This window comes from Megalops cyprinoides, chromosome 20 (assembly GCF_013368585.1).
Source record: "Megalops cyprinoides isolate fMegCyp1 chromosome 20, fMegCyp1.pri, whole genome shotgun sequence".
In the NCBI taxonomy this organism is placed as follows: Eukaryota; Metazoa; Chordata; class Actinopteri; order Elopiformes; family Megalopidae; genus Megalops; species Megalops cyprinoides.
This window is the reverse complement of record NC_050602.1, coordinates 14416510-14431632: the sequence shown is the minus strand read 5'-3', so window position 1 is coordinate 14431632 and position 15123 is coordinate 14416510. Positions and strand designations below refer to the sequence as shown.

The following is a 15123-nucleotide window of genomic DNA, read 5'->3' as shown; positions in this document are numbered from 1 at the left end:
CCGGTAAAAAAACAAAAAAGACCACAAGATCCTGTGTGATCCAAGATGCCACAGAACGATAAAGACATGGTGAGAAACACTGAAACTCATGATGTTTCTGTTGGTTTGTACAGTGCAAGCAAAGACTAAGGATGGGTTGTTTGTGCTGAGATTCTACTGTTTGTGAGTTATGAGGCGCCATCTTTGAAAATACAGAGGCGCCATCTAATGAAACATGGTGTCAGAGAAATAAATCTATTCCAACATTATTTCTTAACTTACATCAAGGGGAGGGGGTACTGCATAATTTCAAGGCAAATAATTTCAGTTTTTTTAAGAGTAGCAGCGAAAAAACAAACACTGACCTTATTTTCAATAAACTATTATCATTATACCAATTCACTTTTCTGACTTTTCTTTTTTACATATTACACATCTCTTAATCTATACAAGGGAGGAGTCCTCCAAAAAAAACCTCCTTTACATTATCTGACTTTTACATAACAGAATACACAAGTTATACAGTACTCTTTTAAATAGCTTTTCCCTCTTTTTAGTATTAAAATATATATTTATATATTTATATATATATATTCTTAAAACAAGAACTTTTTAATATTTTTTTAAAATAAATCCTTTTTGTCTGTGTGAGGTCTATTTACAGTTCATAGAGATAGAGTTGGGGATCAGGACGGCCAACCAACAGCCAGAGATGGATTCCAGACGGATGGGGTCTAGCGGTCTTTGGCTGCCTGGTTCCGTGGGCCACCTGTAAAACAAAAGGGGGAAAAAAGCCGTGAGCCCCCCTGTGAAAGCCGAGACCCTGTTTACACTGGCCAGGCGAGAGCTGACAAGTTGAGCTAGTGCGGAGCTGTGAAGATATTATCATTGTTTTAAACTATTTACACCCCCCTTCCCCACACCCCCACCCGACTGCTGACCATCCAACACTGTTTTGTTTGGACAGAAGGCATGGCATTGGTCAGTGGAGGGAATTTATGTTGCGCTACATATCGCGTCAGCCCCATCGAGTTTCTACCCATTGACGCTTTCCAAATCCAACACCACACTCTGATCCAGCTAATGGTGTGAACCTGTCTGCTCAAAGTGAGGCTTGCCTACCTTGAGCCTGATCAGCTGGATGCTGCTTCTTTTCGTCACATTCCAGGTCTTGGAGCTCCAAGGTGCCCCTCTTGGAAGACTCGGTAGTTTTCCCATGAGTTTGCGACATCCCCATCATGTCCTCAAAACAGTCTGATTCGCTGTCTTCAAATCCCTCATGTGTGTACCCCCTGTAAGACCCCGGCAAGCTGGGGTGCACTGCCACTGTCACAGAGGCAGTGGCGGTAACCATAGTGACAGCACTACTAGGCCCCTGAACTCTGGTTCCGGCATTGTAGACCGGCATCGTAGTCCTGTTTGGATGCGGCCTACTGCTATACTGAGACCTGGGGCCACAGTGATTAGTCCTGCCAGGACCCTGGGGTCTGTCGCTGGGTAAATGTTGCCTCTTGGGTCCCTGGTCTTGGGCGTAATCCTGTTTGTTATCCCATCGGGCAATTTGAGAGCTGACCGAGGTGACAGCGGGTTGACCCGATCCGTTGAGATGTTCTTTCCTGGTGGGGAGATCCGGGCTTTCACTGTATGGCTTAACCACCTGCGAAGAAGACATGGACACACATATTTTATTTTCCTCAAATGGATCATTTCAAATCATTTAATTTTTTTTTTTTTTTTTTTTATCAAAGACAGTTCATAGTTTTTTTTTTATCAAACTGCACAGCCTTCAAAGCTAGACTGCTTTGAACTGACGACAGACAGATAACTACAGAAGATATCATTATGACACCACTATTTTAACGTCTTCACTGCGAGCAATTTGATACTGGAGATAAAAAAGAGATGAATGCGAAGAACGGGGCGTGCGGGGCAGAGGGAGAGGGGGCGTACCGTGAGTTTAGGGAAACTGGGGTTCTTGCTAGCCTCCAGCAGGATGTGGGAGGCGGGCGCGGGGGCAGGGGGTGCAATGTAGGCGCTGCGGTCGCAATACTTGTACTCCTCCCCCAGGCCCGACGTGGTGGTGGTCTCGGAGTAGTACTCCGAGTCCGAGGACTCCGAGAAGGCGTGGTGGCGCGGGCCCCGCGGGTAGTGGCCGCCGTAGTAGCCGTGGTGGTTCATGGGTGGGGGGAGGGGCTCCGGCGACGGCGTGGGCAAGCGGCTGCCGTTGTCGGCGGGTGTGACCTCGGCGGGTGGCCCCATGATGGACAGCAGGACGGGCAGCAGGACCAGCCCGTTGAGGACGCCCAGCACTGTCAGGATGGCGAGGACGGCGAAGAAGTACCTGCAACACACAGGTGGGACGAGGTTACCTTCGGGCATCCCAAAAATAACACACCAAGAGGAGCGCAAATGAGCAGATGGGACGTCCCAAATGGGCACCCGGTAGATGACATGGGCGGACAAGGAGAAAGACCCAATTAAAACACAGACCCCCTGCCGGACTCTTTACTCTGACTCGGCCCTACTCTCTATCCCCCCTTCCCTCCATTTCCTCTCCCCACGTCCCCTCCACTGGCGGCCTGACAAGCTGGAGGAATTCCTGGGCTCCGGCTCGGCAGCTCTTGGTCTCCCTCAGGGAACCCTCATCTATCACCGCAGGGCCGCCACTTCCTGAAAATATGTGTTTACATTAGCGAGCAGATCCTACACGCCAGAAACGCTCGGCCCTCCCCTGTCTGCAGCACGCAGGGATAAAAAAAGAAGGGTGTGTGGGAGGGGGGGGGGGGGGGGGGGGGGGGGAACGCACACCTTCCACCTCCTGGCCCACTGCTAATGTAATGCCCCCCTCAACAACTTAATATCCCAGAGTCATCGAGATCCAGTTACAGCAGCACGATGAGGCGAGGCAACCCTGTGTTTACAACAGGCAGGACTTGGCTGATGTTCTCCAGGACTGCGGCCCGAGACGAGGCTGGGGATGGCTCTGGTCTGGAGACACTGTTGCCACACAATCAGAGGGCGGTTTATCTCTCTCCCTATTGGCCATGCCTTATGTACATCTTTACAGCCATGCTACGCTAGCTCTGTGCTTTGAACCAAAAATCGCCCAATAACTACCACTGTTTAATCATAGACACAATCCGGAACTGCCGTCATTGGTAACATTCGCAAGCTGATATGTAAGACAACGGTTAGAAATCGGAGAGCTCTGTTGTATCTTGCTATTGTCAGTTAGAGTAATGACCTCTCAGTACCTGAGGGGCACTTGGGAATGGTCTGCGCTCCCCAATGTTTACATCTCGTCAACATGGGGGATGTGTCTCCACTCCCCAGCCCATTAGCCTGAGATTGTTTATCCCGATGGAGGGGCGCTGACAATACTTCCACTCCACGATCTGGCATTAATAATCTCGCAGGCCAGGATTCGGGGCCAGGCACCACAGGAATAAAAACACGGAGAGGGCACCTTCATCGTCACTATATCAATATGAGTGAATGTGTGCGCTTATTTGTGAGCGTGTGGGTTTATGTGTGTGTGGCGGGATAATGACTTGAGTTCATCAAGCATTGAGCGATATTCTGGTTCCAAAACACCCCAGAAAACATATGAAAAACAAAAAATAAATGTAAAGGTTACGCATATAAAATTGATTTAATTTCTCACGGCAGGTTCTGCGTATCCGTACATTTGTGGATGGTCTCCAGGATTTTGGAGATGTTCTTTGTCAACTGCAAACGACTGCTGTAGTTCTCTACCTTGAGATGAACCAACTAGCACTGCACAGTGTTCTGTAATGGGCTACAGAGCTCTAATTTAGCCTGTGTTTAGGCGCTCCAATCTCGGAGCTCTGGGAGCGGGGTGATGTTGCCACAAGAAAGAGAGTGCATGAGGAAATTAGAGAGGCCTCTGCTCGCATGCTTAGATGAAAGAGAGATTCCAGTGCTTTTAACTGTGGTGCAGGCATCGTGAGGTAAAAAAAAGGGAAGAAGAAAAACAAGGAGAAGGGGGAAAAACTCCTGGCATTCCAGAGGGTTCTCCTTGCTCACCTCCCTCGAAAGCATTTGTGTCACTCTCCAGAAGACTTGAGCAACACCAATATGTATGTTGGAAAAAAAAAAACTCTACATGTTGTACACATCTGGTTGTAACATTTCCCCCTACCAACGTAATGGAAACTGCCGCCTGTTGGCTTGTTTGACTTTGTCTCCACAGACGGTGAGGCTATCTATTTACTCAAGCGAAATCCGCCATTTATCCATCTCAGATTTACAGGAAAAATAATATGAAAACAATCACGCTTAAAGAAAATAAGGGCAATATCAACAGTGAAGGTTGACCGTGGGGCAATCGCCCTACTAACAATCATGAATACTATTCATCTTGGTTTGTCACCATTAGCATTTGGAGAAATGTGAATATATATATACTACCCAACATGTTTATGAAATTATTTTTCATTAATTCAACTGTTAAATCACAGCTATATGTATGTGTGTATGGATGAAGTTTAAAATTTAAAAAATACCAATGGTCAGACAAAAAAAGGTAAAGTGGATCTCATTTCCCTTATAAGAAAAAGAGCACTGTACATTCTACGGTAAAATAGAATGCATCTCAAAAGTCACTTTTCTCACCTTCCACCTCTTCTCCATTTTATGAAGCAGTTCTGTGTTTCAGGCCAAACCTCGGCCTACTCTCTCAGGCCCGGGCGCAAATTTAAGCAGAGGGCAAGGCCGAGCGACTCTAGGCTGAGGTTTCCCCTCTACTCATGCAGTGAAGCTGGAAAGGCCCAGCAGAGCCCCTCTAACGCTGAGCACTGAGCATTCTCTCTTTTCCTCCACCCCTCCCTCTCTTCCTCCCTTCCTCCCTCCCTCCCTTTCTCTGCCTGCCTCATTAACAAAACCATGCAGGCTCCCACTTCAGACTGCAGTTTTTTTGTGATGTTTCCCATTCAGCGTTTGCCGTCTCAAAATGCTGTGTGCGCCATGGCACTTTGAAAATTGACATTGCAAACAGCAGTCTGTTTCAACAAAACCCCGAAAAGCCATTTGGGCAAATGTTGAGCCTGACTTCAAAAGGAGTACCCAACAGCAGAGTCTTGTACAAAATTTCTGTACTCTTAAGCAAACCGGAGCATCGAGGAGACCAAAGAAAGACCGAGGAACAGATATAACAGCCACCTCTGCTCTGCCAACGTCCACTTCCTTTTATTTAGATAGAGAGGCCCTTACTCTCGAACTATCCAGTGTACGTGAAAAAGGAAAAAAGTCACTTGTTTATTTTACTAAGTCAACATTCCGAAAGTGGAGCGTGATTTATTTAAGGGGGGGAAAAACCTAAACTATCCGTGGGCCCTGGTTGGGTTAGACCTCCAAAGGAGACCGAGTGTTAGGAATTCTGTTGTTTATATAAACTGTAATCTTTTCCATTCGGAGTCGGGGGTGAGGAGGGGGGCTCGTTTGGAAAGGGTTTGCTGAGCTTGTTCAGCTGTTTATTCAATGTGCCACCGTGAGGAGATGTTTACAGCAAAGTATTTATGCTACTCCCCTGCTAGAGGGACCATTTTCCTTACATCTAAACAGGACCTCCCAGCATGAATGCCCTGGTACTAGGCCACCACCCCACCCCAAATTTTTAGCCAGACCCTCGCTACCCCGTTCCTCCAGCCTCCCTCCTTCTTCTATGCACCCCCAACCCCCCTAAAGCTTCCTCCTCCTCCTCCTCATCTTTCTTTGTCTCTTCCTTTCTGGCAGGAGAAAAGGGAACTTATCATTTCGCCATCTAACTCGAGTCAATCACTCTGAGAATGCCTGACCTAACTGCCAAGAAACCACCCTCGCTGTATTTATTTTTTCGAAGCCCTGCTCTCTAAGTAAGCGCTTTTCAGTGACATGCCTGTTTCAGGCCGCTCTCAAGGTTGTGGTCTGGGCCCAGCTGAGCCTGCTTTCAGATGGAAAAGACTGCTATTTGCTTTTTTTGTACTTTTTTTTTTTCCAAGGAGGCGTTTTTGTGGCACAGAAAAAGCAGCACAAATCCTGGTGGTAGAAGCTCAGCTGTCCAGTTCAACCCGAGGATGGGGCGGGGCCCCGGCTCTTTCTTGTGGTGCACATGGTTGGGTTGAGAGGCTCTGAACCGGAGGCTGTAACACTGGCAGATCCCCTTTGCACGGGGAGCGCGGGCATGTGTGTGTGCGTGCGTGTGGGTGTGAATCTCTCCAGTGGGTAAGATATTTGTATGTTTATCAGCAGCTGCTACACACCCCTGATGTTTTCCCCATTTGTTGTGGGCATGGCAGGGGGGGAGTGACAGGGACAGGTGGAGCGGTGTGGGGAAAAGGGGGAACACATTCCCACCTGCACCCACCACTGCCCCCCCCCAACCCAATCCCTGTTTGCTGCTTCCCCCAAGTGAAACCGACAACTGCCTTCACACTGTAGCCCGGCACCGAGGTAACTCCCCCCTTCCCAGCAGAGACGGTGAGTCACACAGAGAGAAGGGTGGGCCGGAGCTTCGCGGGTTCTCACCTCATGATGAAGTCGAACTCGGAGCCAGCCAGCATGAGCACCCCCAGGAGCGTGGAGATGGCCCCGTCCATCACAGGGGCGAACATGTGCTCCAGGGCCACCGCCGAGCGCAGGTTCCTGTTCCCGATGGCCGTCAGGAAGCCCTGGAATTCGGAGGGGAGGAGGGCGGGTGATTGGTCAGTGACAGCTTGTGGCACACGGTACAACCGACCTTGCGACTCTCAGCTGAGCCCGAGGCAGGCAGCGGGCTCTTACCAGTGCCACGTGGACGGTGAACTCCACGCCGATGCCCACGGAGGCGATGAGGATGACCACGGGGATGGCGCTCAGCTTGATGCCGATGAGGCCCATGATGCCGAACAGCTCCACCGTCATCATGGCCAGGATGAAGACCTGAGGGGAGGGCGCAGGTTAGCTCTGGCTCCACACGCAGCGGTGCGCTCCACCTTTTCCCTGACCCCCCTCCTCTCCCTGGCCAATCACAACGCAGCGCTGCTTCCTGCCTCCGCAAAGCGGCTCTCGCTGGATCAGCGCGATGTTTGGCGAGCTGTTTTTGGTAAAACATTTGTGTGCGTGTGCATGAGAGAGAGAGCAAAAGAGAGAGAAAGGGAGAGAGGGAGAGAGCGAAAGAGAGAGAGAGAGAGCGAAAGACAGAGAAAAGGAGAGAGGGAGAGAGCGAAAGAGAGAGAGAGAGAGCTCTAGTGGTGGCAGGGTGACATCCTCTCAAAGGATAACTGTAGAAGGAGGCCACAGAGCTGAAAAGCAGATTCTGGACAGAGTTTTTACGGGCCTGCCTTTGGCCCTTTTCTTTCTGCTCTCCGGGTCTATTTACATGGAAATGGCCTCTGTCCTGACGGCACTGGTGTCAGGCACATACGCACAAGAGGCTGTGGCCAAACACTCAGATGCCACTGTCATCTGTGCAGTATCAAGTTACACCCCTTGCCCCCCCCCACCACATCCTCACCCCCCCCCCCCCCTTGCTTTCAGGCTTGGGGAAATGACTGACACTGTCAGACAAAAGACAATATGGGCCCTCATTGCACCATTCCAATCTGTTGTCCTTCTCCTGACATTCTTTCAACACTAATGTACTTCTTTTTTTAAAAAAAAAGAACCTCTCCATTTTATTTTGCAAAACAGACAGAAGACTTTGAAAAAATCCCCCTGCCTCGCGTGCCTTTGATGTCGGCAGGGGTCCCAATTCGGTCACGGTTAAATTGGAAATGTTAAAACCCATTTTATTGCGGCCACATATAGGCTATGAAACTACAGAGGACACGGCTTAAAAAGGCAACGTGACAATGCGCGTTTAGGCCCGGAACGGATCTGTCTCTGTTCGTTAAAGCTGTTTGCGCCATCTCACTCAGGAGCCTCTTTTTGATAAACACGAAACGTGCGGTATCTCCCCCCCCCCCCCTCCTCTGCATTATCGCCGGTCCTCGCCAGTCACCCTAAATGTCCCAGAGCGTCCAACCCCACCCCGTCCCAGCTGCTAGGTCCCTCCCTTCGCCGGGTGCAGGCCCCACCAGCCTGTGTGAAATGTTTCCCAGCCGCTGGGCTGACATGGCTTCCACCCCCCCCCACCCCCACCCCCCCCCAATGCCTGATGGATGGGTTTAGCAGGCCAAGGTCGCGACTGGGCCGATCCGTCCTGTCCCCAATTTTTGACAAAGGCGGTTGGAGGTAAAGCCTTCGGGAAGCTTTGCCGCTCCTTTGCATTTCCTTTTCTAAGCCCTGGCAGCTTGGATTAGAATGACAAAAGGGAGGGGGGGCTAGCAGCAGCGCCCTCCGGCCAACCCGCCGCAGCCCTCCCCAGAGAGAGGGCCTCCGTGGCGAGGTTATTGAGCTGTGTGTCTCGGGGAGGGGTGGGGGGTGTGGAAGCAGGGCCGCGGGGGAGGGAACTGAGGGGGGGAGGGGGTGAATGCAGGCGGGGTGGGGGGGGACTCACAATGACTCCGGCGGTCCAGGGGTTGAGCAGGAGGACGGCGCACACCAGGAAGGTGCAGGCCAGCACCACGCTGACGGCCAGCAGGAACCAGTGGCGCAGGCCGATGTACTGCTCCCAGAACAGGAAGGGGTAGCCGTTGGGGTAGTTGGGGACGCCCTTGCGGGAGAACTCCTCGCAGATGGCTCGCACGCTCTCGATGGCCTCGATGAAGTCGGAGGTCTGCCGCAGGCCGTTCAGGTAGAACGGGAACTGGGCGAACTCCAGGGGCTCGGCGGCCGGGACTGCAGGGGACAGGGGGAAGTGGTCAGGACAGGTGTGACACACCCACACAAGGGCAAAGAATCCAAAATACTAGCCACCTCTGAATGCTACCTGTCAGACATGTCATCATAAAGTGTACCTTCTAACTAACTGCAAACTTGTTAACTTTCACTGTGAGTGCTTGTAATCCTTTCCTACGGCTAACAGCCTTCCTTTCAGGTGTGTTTGAGTACCTATAAAGAATAAAACATGGCATTTTTTCACTCAGGCACGGTCAGGCATGGTCACTCACTGCGCAGGTTCTCCCCAGTGGTGTCGTATTTGTCGTGGATCCACTCGCGGGGGTGTGGGTAGAAGTTCGCCTGGGAGGCGGCGTAGCCCAGCGGGTCGTTGCTCACCCACACCGTCAGGTAGATGTAGAAGATGTCCGGGTGGATCAAGCCCTCCTCGTCCACCAGGCGACGGGTCGTGAGCTGCAGGGGTGTGGGGAGAGGACGCTGGGTGAGACCGGGACGGGGGGGGGGGGGGGGGGGGGGACTTTTAGAACAGAAGTAGATGTGGTGGAACACGTACCTGGCTGTAGTTGAAGGGGTCCTTTTTGGCACCAGTCTGGATGAGCAATTTGTAGGCCAGCACGCCATCCTCGGTGCCGTTGCGGTAGCTGTCCGCGGTGATCCGGCCCGCAGCCCAATCGGCATCAAACGCAGCCTGCAGGCCTGAGGAGAGGAGGTGGTGGCGGTTATAATGGTATTCTAAGGCCCAATATGTCTGCCCAGATCAAATACAGATCCCACTCAGACTGAAGGCCAAACTAGTCAATGTAACAGGAAAGCTGTAAAACACTTTGCGGCCTACGATTAAGTAAAGATGCCTTCATGGGTGTTTCATTGCGAAACTCTCTCTTTGAAGCTGTGTAAAACTCCCATCAGCTTCATGACTGTTACCCAGAATGGTTTGAGTGAGCCTCATAACCAACCTCTGACCTCAAACAGCAGAGCGTATGTGACTCTCTCCCCCCTGTGTACATGCACACACACACACACACGCACACGCACACACACACACACATCGTGTGTGTGGGCCGGCCTGAGGAGAATGAAAAAAACAGGAAAGCCTTTCTTCTCCTTTAAATTATAAAGTCTAGCGTGGCTGAAAAACAGTTTCCAGTCATTCCATAATTACAGGGAACCCCCTGGAAAAAAATGAAATAAAAAAGAATGGGGGAGAGAGGCATGAGTCTTTAAAGTCACGCCAGTTTCCCCAAATGACTGAAGAATTCCCCTGCTTCTTTCTCTGGGCCTTTCTGCCCACCCTCATTTCACCTTGTTCACAACCCCTCCCCTGACACATTGATTGCTCCTAACCCTTTCCTTCTCATAGCCCAAGGGGGAGAGGCCAAAAGGTGGCAAAGACAACCTCCAGCCCTCCTTGATCCTTGACGGAGCCTGAGGGTTGAGTCGCGGGGTGAACTTTCTCCTTGAACCCTCCCTCTCACCCTTTGCTAAAAGGTGAACATGAGCAGTCGACCTGACAGGCCAAAGACTGAGACACAACTAAAATCACAACCCAGAGGGCAAATGACAAATGTCCAAATCCACAGGGTAGTTCAACAAGGAGGCAAAATGTATAAGGGAGAGGAGTGCCTCTAGTTCCTATAATATGAGAATATTTATAATATTCTATAATAATAATATGTAAAATAGAACTCCACAACTACATAAAGGGTAAACAGACAGATATGCTAATGCTAATGCTAATTATTTACAATGACACATGGCCTTACCTCTCAGCCAATCCTGAAAGTAGTGCAGCCACATTCGCGGTAACCGCTGGTCTCCGTCCCGCACAACGTACTTGACAGAACTGAAGGCATTGTGCAGCTGCAGGAGCTGGCGCTGGGACCGGGCGTAGTCAAAGCCGCCCATCGTCACCAGGTACATGTTGTAGAAGGAGAAGTACTGGAACTGGGCCGAGATGAAGTCGTACTCCTTGGTGTCGCGGGGCACGATGTCCGTCAGGTAGAGGCCGTCGTGGACCATGGTGGTGCCGTAGAGGCTGAGGCCCAGCAGGGCCACGAAGAGGACCACCACCACAGCCTTGGTCTCAGGCTTGAGCAGGAGCGGGGCATACTTCTCCCGGGCGAAGTCCGACAGGTTCCAGCGGACGAAGGGCAGCGGCACGCACTCCCGCGCCTCCTTGGTCTCGTCCACCTGGGCCAGGAGGTCGCGCGTGGAGCTGGACGGGCCGAAGAGCTGGGAGCCGTAGGGATCGGAGGTGGCGGAGGAGGAGGAGGAGGAGGAAGAGGGGGGAGCCGCAGCAGGCGGCCCCGCAGGGGGAGGGGGCACCAGGACGGAGGGAGGGGAGGTGGAGATCTGGGAGGTGGGCGGGAGGATGGTGACGATGTGCTGGCCGGCCGCGTCGCACTGGGTGAAGGCTTGCACGGTGGTGGTGATCTGGGTGCTGGTGGTGATGGTGGGGCCGGTGTAGGACGGCGACGCCGTGGGGAAGGTGTGGTTGTCGTTGGCGTCGGAGAACTCCTGCGGCTGGATCTGGATGATCCGGGATGAGCACGGGCTGCCAGGGGGGTGGGGGGGGGGATATGAAGGTCAATGTCTGGCCAGTTGTCAGTTGTAACTGTACGATATACCCATTCATTATTTACTTGAAAAAAACGATATTATTAACATTTATTTTGTATTTATCTTCAAGCCTTCCTATTGAGGCATACAAGGCTTGTGTGGTGGAGTGCTGACATACATCATGTAGGTAGCAGTCTGGTGTAGTGGTAAGGAGCAACTGAAAGGTTACTGTTTTGATTCCCTGCTGGGGCACTGCTGCTGTACCCTTGGGCAAGGTACTTAACCCAGAATTGCCTCAGTAAATATCCAGCTGTATAAATGGATAATATGTAAAATTGTAACCTATGTAAGTTACTCTGGATGAGAGCATCTGCTAAATGATATTAATGTAACATCAACTGAGTTTAGTCAGGACCTGCAGGTGGAGAAATGAGCACTGATTATTGGGTACTGATTACCTGTAGAAACAGCACAGGATGTCCAGCCTCTTGTCTTCTCTGCGATGCAGGTCCAAGCTCAGGATAGCAGGAAAGATCAGCAGCACCATGGCAAAGTTGAACACCACAACTATGGCAGCCTGGCGGGGCCAGTCAGAGGGAAAGAGAGAGAGAGAGAAAGGGGTTTTTTTTGAGCTACTATGCTGCCAACCACATTCCCCAGCCGGGCCTGAACTTGACAAAGAAGTGCTCCGCATTCATGCTCCCTCGCTGTTTTAGTGCCTCTGATTGAATCCCAGAAACTTAAAAAGACGCTCTAAATCACCAATGCCACCCCCATCTCCACCCCCGCCCCCCGAAAACAGTCAACAGAAACAATCAGGAGAAAGGGGACTCCCAAGGTCTCTGCGAGCCTGAGTGAGACTGGCAGAACCCCCCCCTCTCCCCTCCTCACCCCCCCCCCCCCCAGGCAGACATTATATTCCGTATCATCAGACCTCAGACCACCCAGGGAGAGGCGGGGAGATCACAGAGCCGGGGCCTGACGGCTGGGTGATATACTGATATATTCTCCCATTTGATTAGCTCTTTCCCTCTCCACCTGAGTGCCTGGCCCCAGGAGCTCGCCCACCCCACCAGCGTGGAAGTGGAGGGGGGTGATAAAAAAAAAAAAAAAACAGAAGACAAAAAAAAAAAAAAAGCGGGAGCGAGGGCTTTCTCAACAGTGCCGTTCATCAAAGCCTCTGTCGTGGGAGCGGGCGTGGCGGGCTCTGGTACCTGCAGGGAGAAGGCCCGGAGGGCAGGGATGGGCACGAGGGCCGCCATGAAGAAGGCGATCATGTTGTTGATGGAGGTGAGGGCCACGCTGGTGCCCGTCCGCCGGAGGCAGTCCCCGGTCCGCTCCTGAGGAGGCAGAAAGCACGAACGCAGAGGTCAGTGGAAGAATGTGTATGTATTGCAGCAAAAAGGGGAGCAGCACAGAGCAGTGGTTAGAGGAAGCAGACTGGACATACCAAAAAGCTGCAAGAGATATCAAGTATAAATATCATATGTGAGACCCTAGTGTGAGTTGACTGGTATTTGCCATGTTTGCTGAGTGACAATCAAAGGAGCATCTGTGACGATGATGATGGCTTGCCTTGAAAGGGATGTTGGAGCCGGTCTCGGTGAAGGAGTGGGCCAGCAGGAACATGTCATCCACACCAATACCCAAAGCCAGGAAGGGGAGCACCTAAAGGGGTCAGCAAAGTTTGGGTAAAGGAAGGAAAAAAGGTCACCGCTGTGGCAGAGCAGGGCATTGTGGGGTGTTTAACGGGTGTGGCGGGGGCGGGGCCTCGGGTCATACCTGCGTCGTTGCCGCGTTGAAGGAGAGGCCCAGCAGGGAGCACAGGCCCAGGCCAGCTGCTACGGACAGCGCCACCAGCAGCACTCCCGCCAGGCCCACGGCCCCCTGGGACTTGGTGCAGTCCCAGCGCAGCATGGTCACACAGGCGTAGGCCAGCTACGCAGACAGACAGAATGAGAAAGATTAGAGCATTTGATAGTAACAAACACTATTATTATCATTCTTATCATTCCTTCTGCATATATTCATCTGCCAAAACGGTATGCGCTGCACAAATTCTATGTCATATAAGGCTGAGATTCTCATGATAATCTTCATAATCATTATGAATACAACATATTGTTGGGGTGGCAATGTAGCATAGTGGTAAGGAGCAAAAGGATGCTGGTTGGATTCCCCGCTGGGCCACTGCTGCTGTAGTAACTGTAACCTATGTAAGTCGCTCTGGATAAGAACACCTGCTAAATGCCAATAACGTAATCTAATGTAAAGCAAGTCATCTATGGTAAAGCCTTGGGAAAGAGCGCCAGCCAGTCAAGCGATCCAGTCTGAAAAGAGGGGGCGGACGCGCTGCTCACCATCAGCAGGTACCCTCCGGCCACGCGGATGACGCTGACGTCCGAGAAGGACTTCATGATGTCGTTGAGTGTGGTGGTGGAGAAGGCGTGGATGCTCTGAGAGGAGTTCTGGGGTATGCTCTGGTGGACAACCTGTGGGAGCGAGCGGCCGCGGGTTAGTGCACCTAACAGGACCGGCCCTCGCTCGCGCCAAAACAAAACGCGGTCTCAGTGCGTATGCGCCTCTGGACCAATCGGGTGCCTTAAAATAGATTTATCCTTGTTATGCAAGCCATTGGTCTTTCATTATTGCGCTTTGCTCTGCAAGACGTTTAAACAAGTGTAATTTAGAGTGCCGTGTACATTAGCATCACGGCTACACATAGTCTAAATTTCTGCGTGCAGAAACATCTTAAGTTACTCTCTCGACAATCCACACAAACAGTGAATTCTTCAAGGGCTGGCACACCCCTTCTGACTTTGTGTATGTATTTTTGGCAAGCGACACACCAACAAGGTAGCCTGAGCCCCCATGAAGCCTGACAACTGAGAAATAATGGCCACAGATGCCAAAGGTCAGAGGGCAGGGGGATCAAATGAGATCACATGGTCTCCCGAGCCCCTCCATCAGCACCATGAATGGCCGACAACCTTAGGGGAACGAAACACCCTGCACTTTGTTTTTCCAGTGAACCCCCCCCCCAACCTCCTCACCCCCTCCTCTTCCACCTCTCCTGTCCGCCTCCCCCCAACCCCCTTTCGTGAGCGAGCGTTGCTGGAGGCACGGTGGGTCTCCCCCCCCACAACACCCCCCCCCCCCCTTCAGTCAGCGGGGCTGGGTGTCAGCTATCACAAAAACAGCTTGTTCCTATAACTGGGAGTCTGTCACTGGCCTCCTCGGCGGACTCCGTTTACAAGGCAGCTGAGGATTGATGGAATTCAGGCAGAGTGCGCGCTCCCAGGGCCTGGCCAAAAAAACAGGGCCTGTGAGCAGGGCCGGCCCGCGCTCGCGCCAGGTAAACCCTCCGCATGGCAGCTGCCCACTCACCCACCCCCACCACTCTCGCGAAAAGCGAGGCGCGTTACCTCCACAAACTTCCTCTGCCAGGACTCCAGGATGGCGGTGGCTTTCTCCTGGTTCCAGTTGATGTCGTGGATCTCGTAGTCGTCCTTAAAGTGCTCGTACAGTTGCTTGGGGCTCATGAGGAGGTACATGGTCTGCAAGGCCTCGGCGCTGTGGGGGGGAGAAAATCGACAGCCGAATGAGACCGGGCCACTCTGTGGAGTCAGGTTCCACCTTAAAAAAAACATGGCTGCCAGCATCCCATCCCCCTCCCTCCCTTGTGGGCTGAGGACTTGGATTGGAACAAGCCTACTTGTAATACAGTATATACAAGATGAATCACCTGATTAAGAAAGTGACCAAGAATATTTGAGTCAAACTGGTTGGAAAGCCTTCACACATGCCTTAGCTGAAATGTGTTGTCTT

At 51.9% G+C, this 15123-nt stretch overlaps 1 protein-coding gene across 1 annotated transcript in view; it reads right to left on the bottom strand.

The window, feature by feature from the left end:
• Nucleotides 1–626: 626 nt before the first annotated feature.
• Nucleotides 627–15123, bottom strand: part of ptch2 (patched 2) — a 34685-nt gene continuing 20188 nt past the window's right edge. Inside the window, exons 8-22 of the mRNA XM_036554080.1 lie at nucleotides 14721–14868; nucleotides 13656–13787; nucleotides 13078–13233; nucleotides 12871–12963; nucleotides 12510–12635; nucleotides 11754–11872; nucleotides 10500–11290; nucleotides 9290–9432; nucleotides 9009–9189; nucleotides 8456–8736; nucleotides 6760–6897; nucleotides 6505–6647; nucleotides 1930–2320; nucleotides 1102–1636; nucleotides 627–748 (exon numbers count right to left, since the gene is read on the bottom strand). Of these exons, the coding sequence (XP_036409973.1) occupies nucleotides 714–748; nucleotides 1102–1636; nucleotides 1930–2320; nucleotides 6505–6647; nucleotides 6760–6897; nucleotides 8456–8736; nucleotides 9009–9189; nucleotides 9290–9432; nucleotides 10500–11290; nucleotides 11754–11872; nucleotides 12510–12635; nucleotides 12871–12963; nucleotides 13078–13233; nucleotides 13656–13787; nucleotides 14721–14868 (3412 nt within the window). The 3' untranslated portion in view covers nucleotides 627–713. The remainder of the gene's footprint in view (nucleotides 749–1101; nucleotides 1637–1929; nucleotides 2321–6504; nucleotides 6648–6759; nucleotides 6898–8455; nucleotides 8737–9008; nucleotides 9190–9289; nucleotides 9433–10499; nucleotides 11291–11753; nucleotides 11873–12509; nucleotides 12636–12870; nucleotides 12964–13077; nucleotides 13234–13655; nucleotides 13788–14720; nucleotides 14869–15123) is intronic.